General features: G+C 35.0%; 1 protein-coding gene across 2 annotated transcripts in view; it reads right to left on the reverse strand.

Annotated features, from left to right (window-relative positions):
- The window catches only part of LOC136037822 (protein Fe65 homolog), a 190,539-nt gene that overhangs the window by 147,508 nt on the left and 27,696 nt on the right, over positions 1-15,335 (reverse strand). For both annotated transcript variants that reach the window (XM_065720661.1, XM_065720670.1), the window contains exon 2: positions 1,085-1,286. In XM_065720661.1, coding sequence (XP_065576733.1) covers positions 1,085-1,286 — 202 coding nt within the window. The remainder of the gene's footprint in view (positions 1-1,084; positions 1,287-15,335) is intronic.

The following is a 15,335-nucleotide window of genomic DNA, read 5'->3' on the forward strand; positions in this document are numbered from 1 at the left end:
AAATACTTTGCACCAAAGACAAGCAGTAGCACAACATTTCCAAGTCAGTTTGCTGAGAGAGTATTGCCTAGAGTTAGGTTCTTTTTAAACTATTCTTTCAGGCTTTAATATGATTAAATAAAAAACAAATAAGTTTTTTTGACGGAAACATGGAGCAACATTAACACTTACATACGCCACATACGAGGGGAACTTTTTATAGATGACATTAAACTTAACGGATTTTATATATTTGGGATCAGCATAAAAAGACAATTCTTTTGACGCGTCGACCATTATAAAGATTCTGTTTTATAGAGTTCTGGTTACTATTGGACCGAGTACTTCCTTAATTAGAGTTTGTTACCATGAACAATTGACTTTAAAATGATGTTTTTAATTTTGAGCCACTTTGATTCCTATTTGCTTATGCACCTATATTAACAGTTAAAATTAAGAATTGAGGCCTGGGAGACACAGCTTACTAAGACTAATGGTTAAACATTACCAGGACTAATTACTAGGGCTAATGGTAAAACTTGATAACATATCAAAAAAAAACTTTTTTTTCATAATGTTTTCATAATGGTGCCATATTAAGAAAATATGAAAGTGAATGCTGATTACCTAGTGCCTTAAACAACAACCTACTTTTATTTAAAAGGCTTTATCGAGAGATTTATAGGCTGGACATTAAGTATAAAAATCAGAGGGAATCTCTCGAAACAAATGGTTCAAAAAGCTTACAGTGTGATCAGGCACAATTTATAATCATTTCCAAAAAGTATTTCTTTTACCTCCTTTAAGGTGAGTTTCAACTATATTGAAAAATAAATACTAATAAAGGCCAAGAGCAGGGGTACATTACTGGAAGTAAAAAGAAAAGGGAGAACAAGAATTTGAAAACAAAAATGTATGTTTCTCACCTAACTAGTTCAAATATTGTTAGCCTGAATAACCAGAATATATGAATAAAATCAAACTACAAATACAGACAAAAAAATAAAAACAAAAACCAATGGAAACTTAAAGGTCCACAATTTTTTTATATAGGGTAAAATGATTTAGAAAAATATATTAGCAGAAGAAGAACAACATAACTAACCTCTCCAGATCAAGCCCCATTGCTTCAAAATCGATACAATAATCAGCTTCCATCCCTGTTAAATGGCTAACATCCAATCCAAGTTGAGAAAGTTTTGCAAGAGTATTTAAGGATGGCTCAGCATTACTATTGAATGCATCAGCTAGTATTGGATCCAGGGCCAGCTGGTAATTGGGATTTTCAAAGCTTCTACAGCCGTTTTCTATAATGAAAGACAATTTTTAAACATTTACAAAGGATAAAAAATATAGTACCCTCAAGGGCGTATTCTGGAATTTTTTTTTTTTTGGGGGGGGGAGGGATAGAATAATTAGTCATACCCTGGGGGCATATAAGGTTTTATGGAATGTATGGCTGTATAAACTTCAGATAAGACTCATTTGATTTGAAATTAGAAGTTATAGTGCCATTTCAGTTAAAAGTAATTTAAGAGAAACCAGCTCCCCCATGCTCATCATTTCCCCAAATATATCCAATCAAAATTTTTTAGATAGTGATTTTGTTCATCGTAGTTGAAGGAACCGGAAATTATGTCTTTAAGGAAGACAACCCCGCCTCCAAAGCAAGGCAAGGGATATAAGTTATGCCCTGGGGTATATAAGGTTTTAAAGGTTGATCGTATATACTTTGGAGGGGACTCATTGGACTGGTAATTAGAATTTATAATGTCCATTTAAAGAGTAAAAGTGATCAGAGGGAAGCTACCCCCCCCCTCCACACACACACGTTGTCTTTTCCTAAATGTCCTAAATTGTCTCAAAAAAATTTGAGATAGTCATTTTATTCAGAATAGCCCAAAGATCATATAACAAGGCTTTTGGGGTTGATACAAACCACAAGAGCTAAGGGGAGAGGGTTGTAAGTTATAACCCAGGGGCATTTAAGGTTTAAATTGAAGGGATGGTTGTTTAACTTTAGAGAAGGCTCACTTGGTTGAAAATCAAAAGTTCTACTTCCTTTTTAAGAGTCAAAAGTGATAGAGGGTAACAAGCTCTCCCCCCTCCCCTCAAAGCCCCTCTTTTCACTAAACGTATCTGATTGAAATTATAAGATAGCAATACTGTTCAAAATAGTCCAAAGAACATTAAACAAGGCCTCTAGGGTTGACGCAACCCCCGAGCACCCCATGAATAGGATTGTGGGTTATGCCCTGGGGGCATACAAGGTTTTTATGGAATGGGAGGTTGTCTGAGCTTGAGATGGTGCTAATTTGATTTGAAATTGGAAGTTATAATGCCTTTTTAAGGAATGTATAGAAAGTGGAGAAAATATTAAAACAACAGTTAGGGAAGTGCAAAATGAAGGTCATTGATAAAATCTAGAAGATTGCCAAAAATCTAGAAGATGCAGCCATATAGCATAATAGTAAAATATTGTACTGCTATGTTAATAAATAGAGAGAAGATATTCAACCTGGACTTGTTCTAGTTAAAGATAGGAATGGGGCCACAATTACTAAAAAAAAAAGGAAGATAAGCAGAATATTTTGAGAATGTGCTAAACTGTGATAGACTTACAGGAAAAGATATACAAGAAAATAAAAAAGTTTGTTAGACTTTCAATGTAAGGAAACGTTTATTTTGCGAGGAAGATTATTGACCGTATTAAAAGGATTGAAGAATAACAAGGCTACAGATGCTGATAGTATGGTAAACAATTATTGGAATATGGTCTTTATGAAGTTAGAGATCAGGTACTGAAAATTATGAACATTATTTGAAAAGGGGAAACACCTAGCAATTTTAGGAACACTCTAATTAAACCCATCCGTAAGAAAGGTAAAAAGGGTGAGGTGGTACTTACAGAAGCTTTAGTCTGGTTTCTGTAGGTAGCAAATACATTAAGATGATCAGTACTATATATAAAATAACATTGCTGCAGTTATAGTAGGAAATGAACTCGTATATTAAATCAGGAGTCAAGCAGGCATGCATCCTAACCCCATTTATATTAATCATCTTTATGGACTTTGTCATAAGGGGCACAGTAAATGCAATAACCTCTCCAGATTAAAGAATCAAATGGAGAAGTAAAACTGTCCTAGACTTAGATTAAGCTAATCATTTAAGCAGTCTAGATAAAATGTTAGCAAAATGAACTGACTTTTTGATCTTTTGTGAGTTCAGGGTGCAAGAAAAGGTTTGAAAATTAATGTCAAAAGGACTAAGTTGTTAAGACAAAGAATAAGTGAAGGTGAAGAGACTATGTTGGGGAACAAGAAGATTGATCAAATGGAGAACCTCATGTACCTAAGTATTATTATTAGTAAAAATGGTGGGCACAATGAAAATGTTAGAAATAGAATATCCAAAGTTTACTAGTTTTTTTACAGTTGATAAAAGTGAGGAAGACTTGGAAGATAGGTCTGAGCACCAAGATTAGAACACTGGAAGGTACAGTGATGACAACAGTCTAGTATGTTTCTGAAGCACTGCTCTGAAAACGGGAGAGGAGTTGCCAGATATTTTTCAGAGAAATTGCCTACAGATTGACTTGGGGACCCAACTGACTGACTGTATGTCAAACAGTAAGCTGTATAAAAAAAAAATGTAGCTCATTCTCACTTTCTGGGGCTATAATGAAGGAGCCGTTGAGATGGCTAGAACACAAGGTGACAGATTGCTTAAAATTGCCCTTGTTGTCCAATTGTTTAGGGTCAGACAAAAAGCAGACTCTCTAGGCTTAAATCAGCTTGACCTGCCTTTTCAGTAATGAAATGAGTTTCTACAATAAATTGCCTAAAGGCTTTTCCCTGTGAACAAATTGGTCATTTACAACCATGAGAATATAATTATTCATCAGCAATCATTTTAGAGTGAACACAAAATTTTTATTATTATTAAAAATAAACAGCAATAATTCCTAAATCAATTGAACATGTTTTCACCTTGAATTACCATTATTCATAATTTAGAATAGTCCAAGGATTTTGGTGTTGTTATTTTTAAATAAACTCAGATTTACCTCCAGTAATTTCCACTGTTTATACCCTTTTCCTGAATGATCAAGACAAAAAGTTTTCAGTCCTCTTTGGTGGGGAAAGGGATAGGTAGTTCAAAAGAGAGTACCTTCTCAAGTCTTATATTAGGTAACCTTAATGGCAGAGTAACTGTTTCTGTCTCTTATAAAATTGTAGGAATAAAAACAATTCCCCTAATAATACTCACAATTAAAATTTCCCTCTTACATTTGACAAACAAGTCTACAAACAACAATTTCAATTATTGGTTAATTTCATTCATAATGTTGATCAATAAAACTTTTGTTGGTTGCTACATGATTTTTTATCAACAATGTCTCAGCAGATCAAATTTTGATCAACATTGCTGCCATAAAAGGTCTCAAACCATTTTAATAAATAAAAGCAATAGGCCTATCATTCTGCCTTAAATTACTTTAATTCACATTGTCCAGCAACAAAGGTAAATCCTTTGATGACACTGGTGAGCAAGGGCAATGACTCATATTTGATGCATCCCACTTTGTATTCCATGATTACATCTGTCAGTCACAATCAACTTCAGATTTGAATGCATTGGCAGTAGGGGTTTCTAATATTTCATTGGTCAATGAATTCCAAAAGAATACAATTATATTGGAGAAAAAGTGGTTTGCTGTGCATATCTAGGCTCTCTTCTGAAACAGTTTCAGTGAGTGTCCTCTAGTACTGGGTGTCTAATTAGAGGCAAGATAAGAGCGTAGTCATAAATAAACAGCTTCTTAGTCATGATCATTTCCCCCCTTTGTCTTATGTAAACTACCCAAGTTAGCTTAAGATTTTTCAATCTTGCAGGATGGTCAAGACTTTTGTACCCTTCTACACATTTTGTGGCCTTTCTTTGAATGGACTCAAGGGCAGTTACATCATCCTTATTAATAGGGGAGGCAACAGTCATTTCACAATCTATGAGGGCTTTGTAGAGCTTTAGCATGGTCTATGGATCTCAGAAAGATATTGTCCTTTATATTAGCCCTAGCCTTAGTGATGTTTTAACAACAGCCATTTTTATATAGGATCTGAATTTCAACCTGTTGTCTATAATAAATCCAAGTTGACCAAGGACAAGCCGAGTTAGGGCAAAATCTGAATATATATGGTATATTTAAAAAAAAAGTTTTTAACTGCAAGTAAGGAGTGACATTAAAACTTAAAACGAACAAAAACTATTCCGTATATGAAAGGGGTTGTCCCCTCCTCAACGCATCGCTCTTTACACTAAAGTTTGACTCTTTGTCAGAACTCTACTTTTCAAAACAATAAAAACACTTTAGCGTAAAGAGCGAGGTGTTGAGAAGGGGACAACCCCTTTCATATACGGAATAGTTTGGAAGAAGCATCATTGATGAAGAAATTAGATAGTGTAGGACCAAAAACACTTCCCTGAGGAACTCAACTCAGAACATGTGTGGACCCCACCACAAAAGTAAGAGCAATCAGAAAGCAGAGCAGAAGAACCGGATCTTGGTGTCATCAGTGATGATAAGTTTAAATTTCATAGTCATGTTCAGCATGTTGTTTCCCGTGCAAGCTCCAGTCTTTGACTACTAAAACTGACTATTAATAGCCAACAGGGATCTATATTGATAAAACTATAGAAAGTCCTCATCAGACCCCATCTCGATTTTGGTTTTTATCTTGTTATTCCTTTTTATTGACAAGATTTGAGGCTCATCAAAAATGTACGGAGACAAGCAACAAAATGTGTATGAAGTCTTACATCAACCTAATATGAGGACCGCCTCAGGTCCTCATATGTAATATATGTAATATGTCATATGTAATATGAGGTACCTCAAACTACCCACTTTAGTTTACAGATGCTTGCGCAGCAATATGATGTTCACTTATAAGCTGCAGAATGAAAAGTCAGCAATCTTTGGCGGCAATCTCAGTACCAATGAGCACAACACAAGAGGACACTCCAAGAAGCTACCAAAGTTTATTGCATCTAGTGACAATTCTTGAGGAAAAGAATTGAGCACAAAGTCTGGATAGGGTAGGCTGCTTAACAAGTTTCATCATTGGGTCTTTGCTGTTCTTATTTTTTCTTAGGCCACCCACTCTCCTCTGTAAATAATGAACAGAACCCTGGTGTCACTATTGAAAATGAACTAAAGTTCAGCACTCATACTAAGAGGTCTGCTGCTGGGGCTAGTTCAACCTTGGGACTGATTTAGTCTACTATTTTCACTTATTCCCCTAAAGTCATCAGTCTTCTATATAAGGGACTTATGCATCCTATGCTTGAAGCTAGAATGTCCTTAGCCTCGCCTTATTTTGAAAAAGAAATAAAAGTATTGGAAGATGTGCAGAGACATGCAACCAAAGTGACATCTGGCATACAGGAACTTTCCTACCCTGGAAGACTAGCAAAGCTGAATCTCCCAACTCTGGCATACAGGAGAAATAGAAGTGATGCGATTTTAATCTATAGGTTAATGGGGGCTAATACACTCCCAGCATTATTTCCAACTTTTGGTCCTAACTCAAGAACTAGAGATCATCAGTAGAAACTTGTTAAGCAGCCTACCCTATCCAGACTCTGTGCTCAATTCTTTTCCTCAAGAATTGTCACCAGTTGCAATAAACTTTCTGAAGAAACCGTTACTGCTGAATCTGTGGACATCTTCAAACAAAGACATGATGCTGAGTGGTTCTCAATGGAGTGAAAATTCAATTGGGAAGCTATGGATCAGCACAATGCACCTGGTCAGTAAAGAATCCTGAAAATAACTCAAATCATCGACTCTAGAGCTCTACAACAAGAAATCCTTAGATTACTCCTAGTTGCAATTCAAGGTAAATTAAGGTGTCATTGTATTATACAGCTTAGTGAAGCTTTGCTTGTTAAGCCTTATAAACACTCTTTTGATACAAGGCAAACTGTAATTGGCTTTATGTGATACAAATAATACTTGTTTATCAAACCTCAATAACTTATCAAAAACAATGCCAAGGTACCTATTGGAATCAACATATTATATTACAATTTCACCAATAGAATACTTGTATGCTACTGGATTCACTAGATAGTTCAACAAATGGCATTTTCCCTGATTAATAAACACTGGATTCAGGGCTGGAAAAAAGGTGACTGGAATGATTGGACCCAATTGGGCCCTGCATTTGAAGGGGCCCCATGTTGCCATCAAAATGAACAATTTGTTTTCAAAATTGTGAATGTCCTGAACATTGCCAGTAAGCATTGCTTCTAGAGAGATCATTTTCCAGGCTAAAACCAATAAAAAACCTATGTGATATCAACAATAAATTATAATAGACTAAACAGCTTAGCAATCATGTTAAATGAAAGTGACACAAGGAAAATAGATTTTAAAACTGTTTTAGAAGCATTTGCAGAACAAAAATTTAGAAATATGTAAATTTGTAAATTTTAAAAGATATTTTCAGCCGTTTCATAATATCTAGGGGACACAAACGTAAATTAACATTAGTACAAAATGAGTAAAAAAAAAAACAAAAGAGGACAAAATGATAAGCTCAAAATGAACAAACTAGACCCTCAAACGAGACAAGATCAAAAGAACAGCCTGAAAAATCACCTTACCTTACCTTAATCCATCTGAGAGCTTTAAGGTCTTCCAGACCTGTAGTGCTCTTGAATGATGACTGCCAGTCAAACCTCCACTGCTTCTTCTCCCACTCTTTGTCAAGTTGGTTTTTGAAGGACTGGATGGAGGAAGCACTGACAGCTGAATCTTTCAGTTGATTCCAATGTTTATAACTCTTCTTGAAAAGAAGGTTTGGCGAGTTTTCGATTGGGAGCTTGACTTTGGTAGCTTCTTGGAGTGTCCTCTTGTGTTGTGCTGGTTGGTACTGAGATTGCCGCCAAAGATTGCTGACTTTTTATTCTGCACCTTGTAAGTAAGCATCATATTGTTGTGCAAGCATCTGTCAACCAGAGTGGGTAGTTTAAGGTACCTGAGGCGGTCCTTGTACGAGGTTGATGCTAGACTTCGTATGCATTTTGTTGCTTGTCTCTATACGTTTTCAATGAGCCTCACATCTTGTCAATAAGAAGGACCAGTAAGACACATTTCAAAACCGAGATGGGGTCTGACGAGAGCCTTATATAGTTTTATAAATATAGATGCCTGTCTGCTGTTGATAGATCATTATAGTAGTCCAAGAGTGGAGCTTGCACAGGAAACAACATGCTGGACATGGCTGTAAAATTTAAGTTTATCATCAATGATGACACCAAGATCCCTTTCTTCTGCTCTGTCCTCTAGTTTCTCTCTTACTTTGGTGGTGGGGTTGTAGATAGTGTAGTTTGCCATTGGGTTATTGAGTCCAAGGTGTAATACACAGCATTTTCCTACATTAAATTGGAGAAGCCAGTCTTGAGTCTAAACTTGTAGCTCATCTATGTTGTGCTGGATACACTGAGGGCATGCAATACCAAAGAGTTCGGCATCATCAGTGAACAGGTGCATGCCATTGTCAATATGGTTAGATATGTCATTGATGTAAATCAGAAAGAGAGTTGGACCCAGTACAGTTCCGTGTGGTACTCTGCTCATTACTTTAGCCTTGTCAGAGTAGATTGGTTGGCCATCTGTGGCAAATAAGTGAACTTTCTGCTTGCGATTTGTAAGGAAATTCATCAGCCAGTCTACAACAGCCTGATTGATGCTGATAGCGGATATTTTGGAGGGCAGTCAACTGTGAGGAACCTTGTCAAAGGCCTTAGCAAAGACCAGCAGGAGCAGGTACACCAGATGTCCATGGTCAACTAAGTCTATGATTTCCTTGTATGATTCCAAGAGGTTTGTTTCAATTGATTTCCCTGACTGGAAGCCATGCTGCTTGGGGGACATGATCTTGTTGGTTGTCAAATGCTTAAGGATTGAATCATTGACTATGCGCTCAAGTATTTTGAAAATGAATGAGGTTAGGCTAATTGGCCAATAGTTTTCAGGCTTGGAAAATTTACCTTTCTTGAAAACCGGTGTAATGTTGGCTATTTTCCTGTCTGCTGGAAGCTCTCTAGAAGTAAGTGATGTCTGGAAAATACTCCTAAGCTGTTCTGCTATGATAGCTGCAGTTTCTTTTAATAGCCTGGGATGTAGGTTATCTGGTCCTGGCAATTTGTTAGTATCTAATGTCTGTAAGCGTCTGAGAATCTCTGTATGCGGTAGAGTGATGTAAATGTACATGTACATGCAAAATGTAAATGTACAATGGTTGATAATGAATAACCTGAGAAATCTAAATGTATGATGGTTGATAATAAACAATCTGGGCCATCAAAAGTGATAAGAGCAATCCGAGCAACTAAGGCAAAAGGCAGTGAAAAAATGTCTGAAACAATGATAAACAAAAAAAAATATAAAAGAGATATGTAGTTAAAATATTAGCAAAACTGGCAATTAGAACAAGTCAAAAACAAAATTGAAGAACAGAAATATGCAATTAAAAGATAAGTGGGAGCAAGAATCATGACAACTCAAAAATGAAAGTTAAGAAAAAATATGCAATTAAAAGACAAGCAACAATAAGGACCAGAACAAATGAAAAATGAAGAACATAGAAATGTGTGGTTAGAGGACATACGACAGCAAGAACAAAAAACACACCATTAGAAGACAATCAGCAGTGATTGAACAAGCAACAGCAGGAGTCAGAACTTGTCAAAGATGAAAGTGAAGAACAAAGAATTGAAGGGTTAGCAGACACACTAAAGCAAGTATCAAGAGTGTCAAAAAAGACAGTGAAGAACAAAGAACAGTGATGTTAAAAGGACAGCAAGAATCAGAACAAGTCAAAAATAAAAGTGCAGGAGAAAAAAGGTACTTGTATACATAATGGTACACACTCAAGAACAAACAAGTTTTATCTCTTTCTACTAAGGGACAACTAGCTTACACTTGGTGGAAAACAAGTGATGGGTGACAGAATATATTGGACTAATATAGAATAAAGGCATCAATGATTTTACAGTACAATTTCAGGACCATTGTCAAAATTCCCTTCAAAACAGGATAACTCTGCTTAGTCATGACTTGGAACACCATCTCTTGAAGCCATTGTTAAATTTTGACAATATGAAACTTGGACACTATATCCAATAATCAAGATAAGAAAATAATATTCAATTCAACCAGTTTCCTGTTTTCAACACAAAATGAGCTCCCAACAATATTTTGGCTATGTAATGTTCAAACTGTCATTACTTGTTTCTTTTTTTGGAAAAAAAAAAGTTGGGATTAACACCAATGTATTGTGTTGAAGATTCTTGTCTGAAGTAGTGGAATACCAGACCCACTAAAAATGTTCCTTTGGCCAAATTCAAGCATAGATATTGGCTTCTGTTATGAGATTCATTTCTTTTGAGGATATCTTGTAAGAACCTTGTCAAAATTTCCAACAGACAGCAAAAGGCTCTGTTAAAATATAGGTAACTCTGTCAAAACTTTACTGAACATACAAAATAGATGAGAAACAATTGGTACCCCCCCCCCCAACTGTGACACTTGTGGAGTGTATGAAGATATACGCCACATCATCTTTAACTGTAGAAAATACGAAAAAGAGAGAGAAGTACTAAGAAATTGCTGTGAGAAGGCATTTAGTGCATTCACAATGCGTTCTGTTCTGGGACATCACACGTCTCCTCCTTGGGCTAAAAAACTAAGCACAAACCTATTAGGTAGATTTGTTAAGACTACTGGTTTGGTTCATTCCCTATAGGCTATTTTTTTTTTTTTTTTTTTTTTTTTTTTTTTTTTTTTTTTTTTTTTTTTTTTTTAAATTATTATTACCTGTTCAATAGGATTTTTAGAATTGCCCCATTTATCATTTTAGATATATTTTATCGACATTTGGTGGTATTGTTATTGGTTATAATGTGTAAAATTTGTATTAATTTTTATTATTGTGTTGTACATGTATTTTAATTGATGTTTGACAATGTATAGTTGCAGTATTTTGATTCCCGTTTTTCAACGCAGGCAGTTGCTGCAGGCAAATAACCCCCCTCCATTAGCAAGTCAAGCGATACTGTTCTGGCTCAGTGAATAATGACTAAGTGACACCCAAGCAAGCTAGTGATCATAGAAGGCACAGAACAACTGAGTGATACGAACGCATATTACCTATTGGTCGAACGCGTCAAACCCCAAACAACAACAACAACAACAATTGGTGTCTAAATTCAATGGTCCTCTGATGAAAACATAGTTGTCAAATTTACAGATACTTTCTAAAGAATGAGATATTTTGACGATTATTATTTCTGATAATATTCCAAACAAAAAAAAAACTATAAAAAGTTTTTTTTGAATTGCAGTTTTACAGATTTGATCACATTTTTAAGCATTTGATTTGGTTGATCAGAACACCCTAATTCATTTATCAGTGAATGAATTTGATGTAGACCCTCTCTTGGTAAATTCTATATATATGTTTTCTTTCAAATAGATGCCAAGCTGTAAAATACTAAATATTCTCTCTAAACCCCTCCCTAATCAGCATGGAATTCCTAAAGGAACCTTGTTAGGACTACTCTTATATGTAGTATTGATTAATGAAATTGGTAAGATTCCCTCAGAGGTGTTAACATGTAGATGCCCTGCTGATCCTTGAAATATGTCATAGAACTATCAAAAATGACCCCATCAAAATCCTACCTGTGTTTTGGATAGAGCTAAGAATTGACATATGAAAGTATTTCCACTAAGTCATACATAATGACAGTAAACTTCTTAAAATTTTTGAAATCCACTTTTGTTTTCTAAGACCTTATCCCACCCAAAATGCTACAGAAACATGTTGAACTCCTTGGTGTCATAAACTGAATAATCTTAAGTAGGACATGTATATTTCAAGAATTATGGACTTCCACAACAAAGGATAGTCAGAACTACAAATTTTTTAAGTGAATTAAAATGGTAGACTTTCTTAGAAATGGCCAAATATTGCCAACACCTTCACTGTGAACAACAAGGAAATCTTTGAAAAACCATTAAAGCTGGGAGGAAGTGGGCCATTCCAGATAACATTTATAGAGGGACCTATGTCACACTATTATATCACACATTATATTATAGTGACCTAGGTCAAAAAATTACACTCTATATGATTATATAATGTCATCCCTGTACTTGAGGCATTTTTTTTTTTTAGTTTTTTGTTTCCACTATCTGAATAGTGTTTTATACATTTGCATATAAAAAAAAAGGTTGAAGAGAAATGAAGCGCTAAAGTAAACAGAATAGGCATGTCAAATGCACCATGATCTACCCACATGTATTCCCCAAGTATTTCAAAACATGTCAAACAGGGTTCTGACCTATGTCAAAAAAGGTAACTTTTTTGTTCAGTCAAATTTATTGGTGAAAATGTTCCAATTTAAGAAAATCAAAGTTTTTTTCTGATAAAAATTCAAACTTTTAATCAAATAGTTAGATTTGTACATGTTTTTCTTATATACTGAAACCATTTTCAAATCAAAAGGCTTTAAATTAAGCCCTTTGGAGTATAAAAAGTGGTTTTTTACAAGAATTGTTGAATCAATGATACCTTTAACATAATTTGAACTATGTATTTGCACATTAGGGGGGAAGGGGGGTATGGCTAATGTATTTTGACAATGTGAGGTTAGAAAACAATTTTTACTTCTTAATATGCAGAACAATTTTAACCAACACATATGCACGCACACCCACTACACTTTACCCCCCCTCCCTATAATGTGTAGACATATTGTCCAAATTTGTTTCTAAGGTATTATATTTTCATCATATTTTTGTATATTTCATTAGGATTGACCTAAATTCACTTCTCAAGTGTGTACTATTGTGTGCAAAAGTACTGAAAAAATTATTATGTTAGAAAAACAGTGCTAAACCAAACTTTGATGCCAACAAATTATGACATGAAACCCAGTAAAAACCTAAAAAGATGCCATAAACTATGCAAGTGTTATTTGCAAGTCACTGGGACCATTAAACTCTGTATATGTTCACTGTGGAGTCCTCTGTTATCTCACAGGAAAAGTAGCCAACAAAGTTGATTTACTTGGGGATTGCTGCCTCCTTGGTTGAATTCCTGCATCAACAGTTTTGAAATGAATTTGTTTAGACTATTATAGGATGCCACTTGCTCTCTACAGAGTTTCAAAAACAAATAAAGAACTGGAACTCCTGTTTTGCTTTAGTTTCATTTAATATAAGCAATGGTCAAACCAAAAATAGTTACATTGTTTTCAGCTTCAAAATAGCTGTATGAATTTATCACCAGTAAAATTTAGCAACACACCCCTTACAGCCCCCTGAAGTTTATTTTTTAACCATATCGATATGGCCAGATGTACTTTATGGACCCAAATAAGATGTTAAAGAGCATCTTTTATATCTTTTAAATTATTAGATCAGTTGTAACCCAACACAACTTTTTTTTACTGTTTTTAATATTTGGTAAATGACAAATTATACTTACTTACAACATGACACACACATATATATATATATATATATATATATATATATATATATATATATATATATATATATCTTCTATATATATAAAAATAAGTTGTCTGTGTGTGTGTGTGTCTGTCGAGTGATGTCATGTTTGTGGTGTGTTGACTAACGTTATGTTTTCGACTGACGAAATTACAGACCGGGACATCAGGACACAAATGAGGACCGGGACATAGGGAATATAAATGACGACCAGGACACTCAAAGAGAAAGCGACTGGGACAAAAGGAATGTTTGATTAGCAATCACCATCAACAAAGCACCAGGACACAAATGACAACCGGGACACAGGGAATATAAATGACAACCAGGACACTCAAAGAGAAATTACAGACTGGGACACCGGAACACAAATGACAACCGGGACACAGGGAATATAAATGACGACCGCAACACTCAAAGAGAAATTACAAACTGGGACACAAATGACGACCGAGACACAGGGAAACAACAACACTGGGGACGCCAGGGGGCACAGGGGGATATATAAATGACAATGGAGACACAGGGAATGTTCGATTAGCAATCACTGTCAACAAAGCTCAAGGGCAACCATTAGAATAATGAGGTATAGATCTGAATACAGATTGTTTTTCCCATGGACAATTATATGTTTGATGACCAGGACACTCAAAGAGAAAGCGACCGGGACACAAGGAATGTTCAATTAGCAATCACCATCAATAAAGCACAAGGACACAAATGATGACCGGGACACAGGGAATATAAATGACGACCAGGACACTCAAAGAGAAATTACAGACCAGGACACCGGAACACAAATGACGACCGGGAAGACACAGGGAATGTTTGATTAGCAATCACCATCAACAAAGCTCAAGGGCAATCATTAGAATAATGAGGTATAGATCTGAATACAGATTGTTTTTCCCATGGACAATTATATGTTGCATGTTCAAGAGTCAGTTAACCTGACAATCTATTTATATGTACAGACAATGGGACAGCCAAGAATGTTGTATATTTGCAAGTTTTACATAGTTATAATATATATATATATATATATATATATATATATATATATATATATATATATATATATATATATATATATATATATATATATATATATATATATATATATATATATATATATATATCATGAAAAGAGAAATCACCAATGAAACAGCACAAATACATAAAAAAAAAAAAAAAAAAAAAAAAAGGGACAGAAGGAGAAAAGGAAGACTGTTTTCCTAAATTAGTGAATAATATAGACCAGCACTTGAATGAGGCCTTAACCCTACTCATCCATACAATCACATAGGTCAAACAGCATAGCCAAACACAATCAACCATAAAGAGTAATCCATGGACAGGCAGTCATGTCGTCAATAAGTATAAGTCATCATTTACCAAACAATAGAAAAAATAATAAAGACAAATAATTCATATTCATTTCTAGGGATTAGAAAGACAGTGACAAGCTTATATATATATATTTGGTAAAATTCTTGTTGATTGACTTCTTGCTATCTCAGAATGGGGTTAGGTTAGGAAAATGAAACTTGCAGGGATGGGTCTACAGGCTAAGGTATGTCCCAGGCAGGTATTTTGACCTACCTACCTATATTCATTCTCCCTCTAGAGGGCCTAAAATTCTAGTTGATTGACTTCTTGTTATCTCAGAATGGGGTTAGGTTAGGAAAAATGAAACTTTCAGGGATGGGTCTACAAGCTAAACTATGTCCTGGGAAGGTATTTTGATGTACCTACCTACCTA

The sequence above is a fragment of the Artemia franciscana genome, chromosome 2, assembly GCF_032884065.1.
Source record: "Artemia franciscana chromosome 2, ASM3288406v1, whole genome shotgun sequence".
Lineage (NCBI taxonomy): Eukaryota > Metazoa > Arthropoda > Branchiopoda > Anostraca > Artemiidae > Artemia > Artemia franciscana.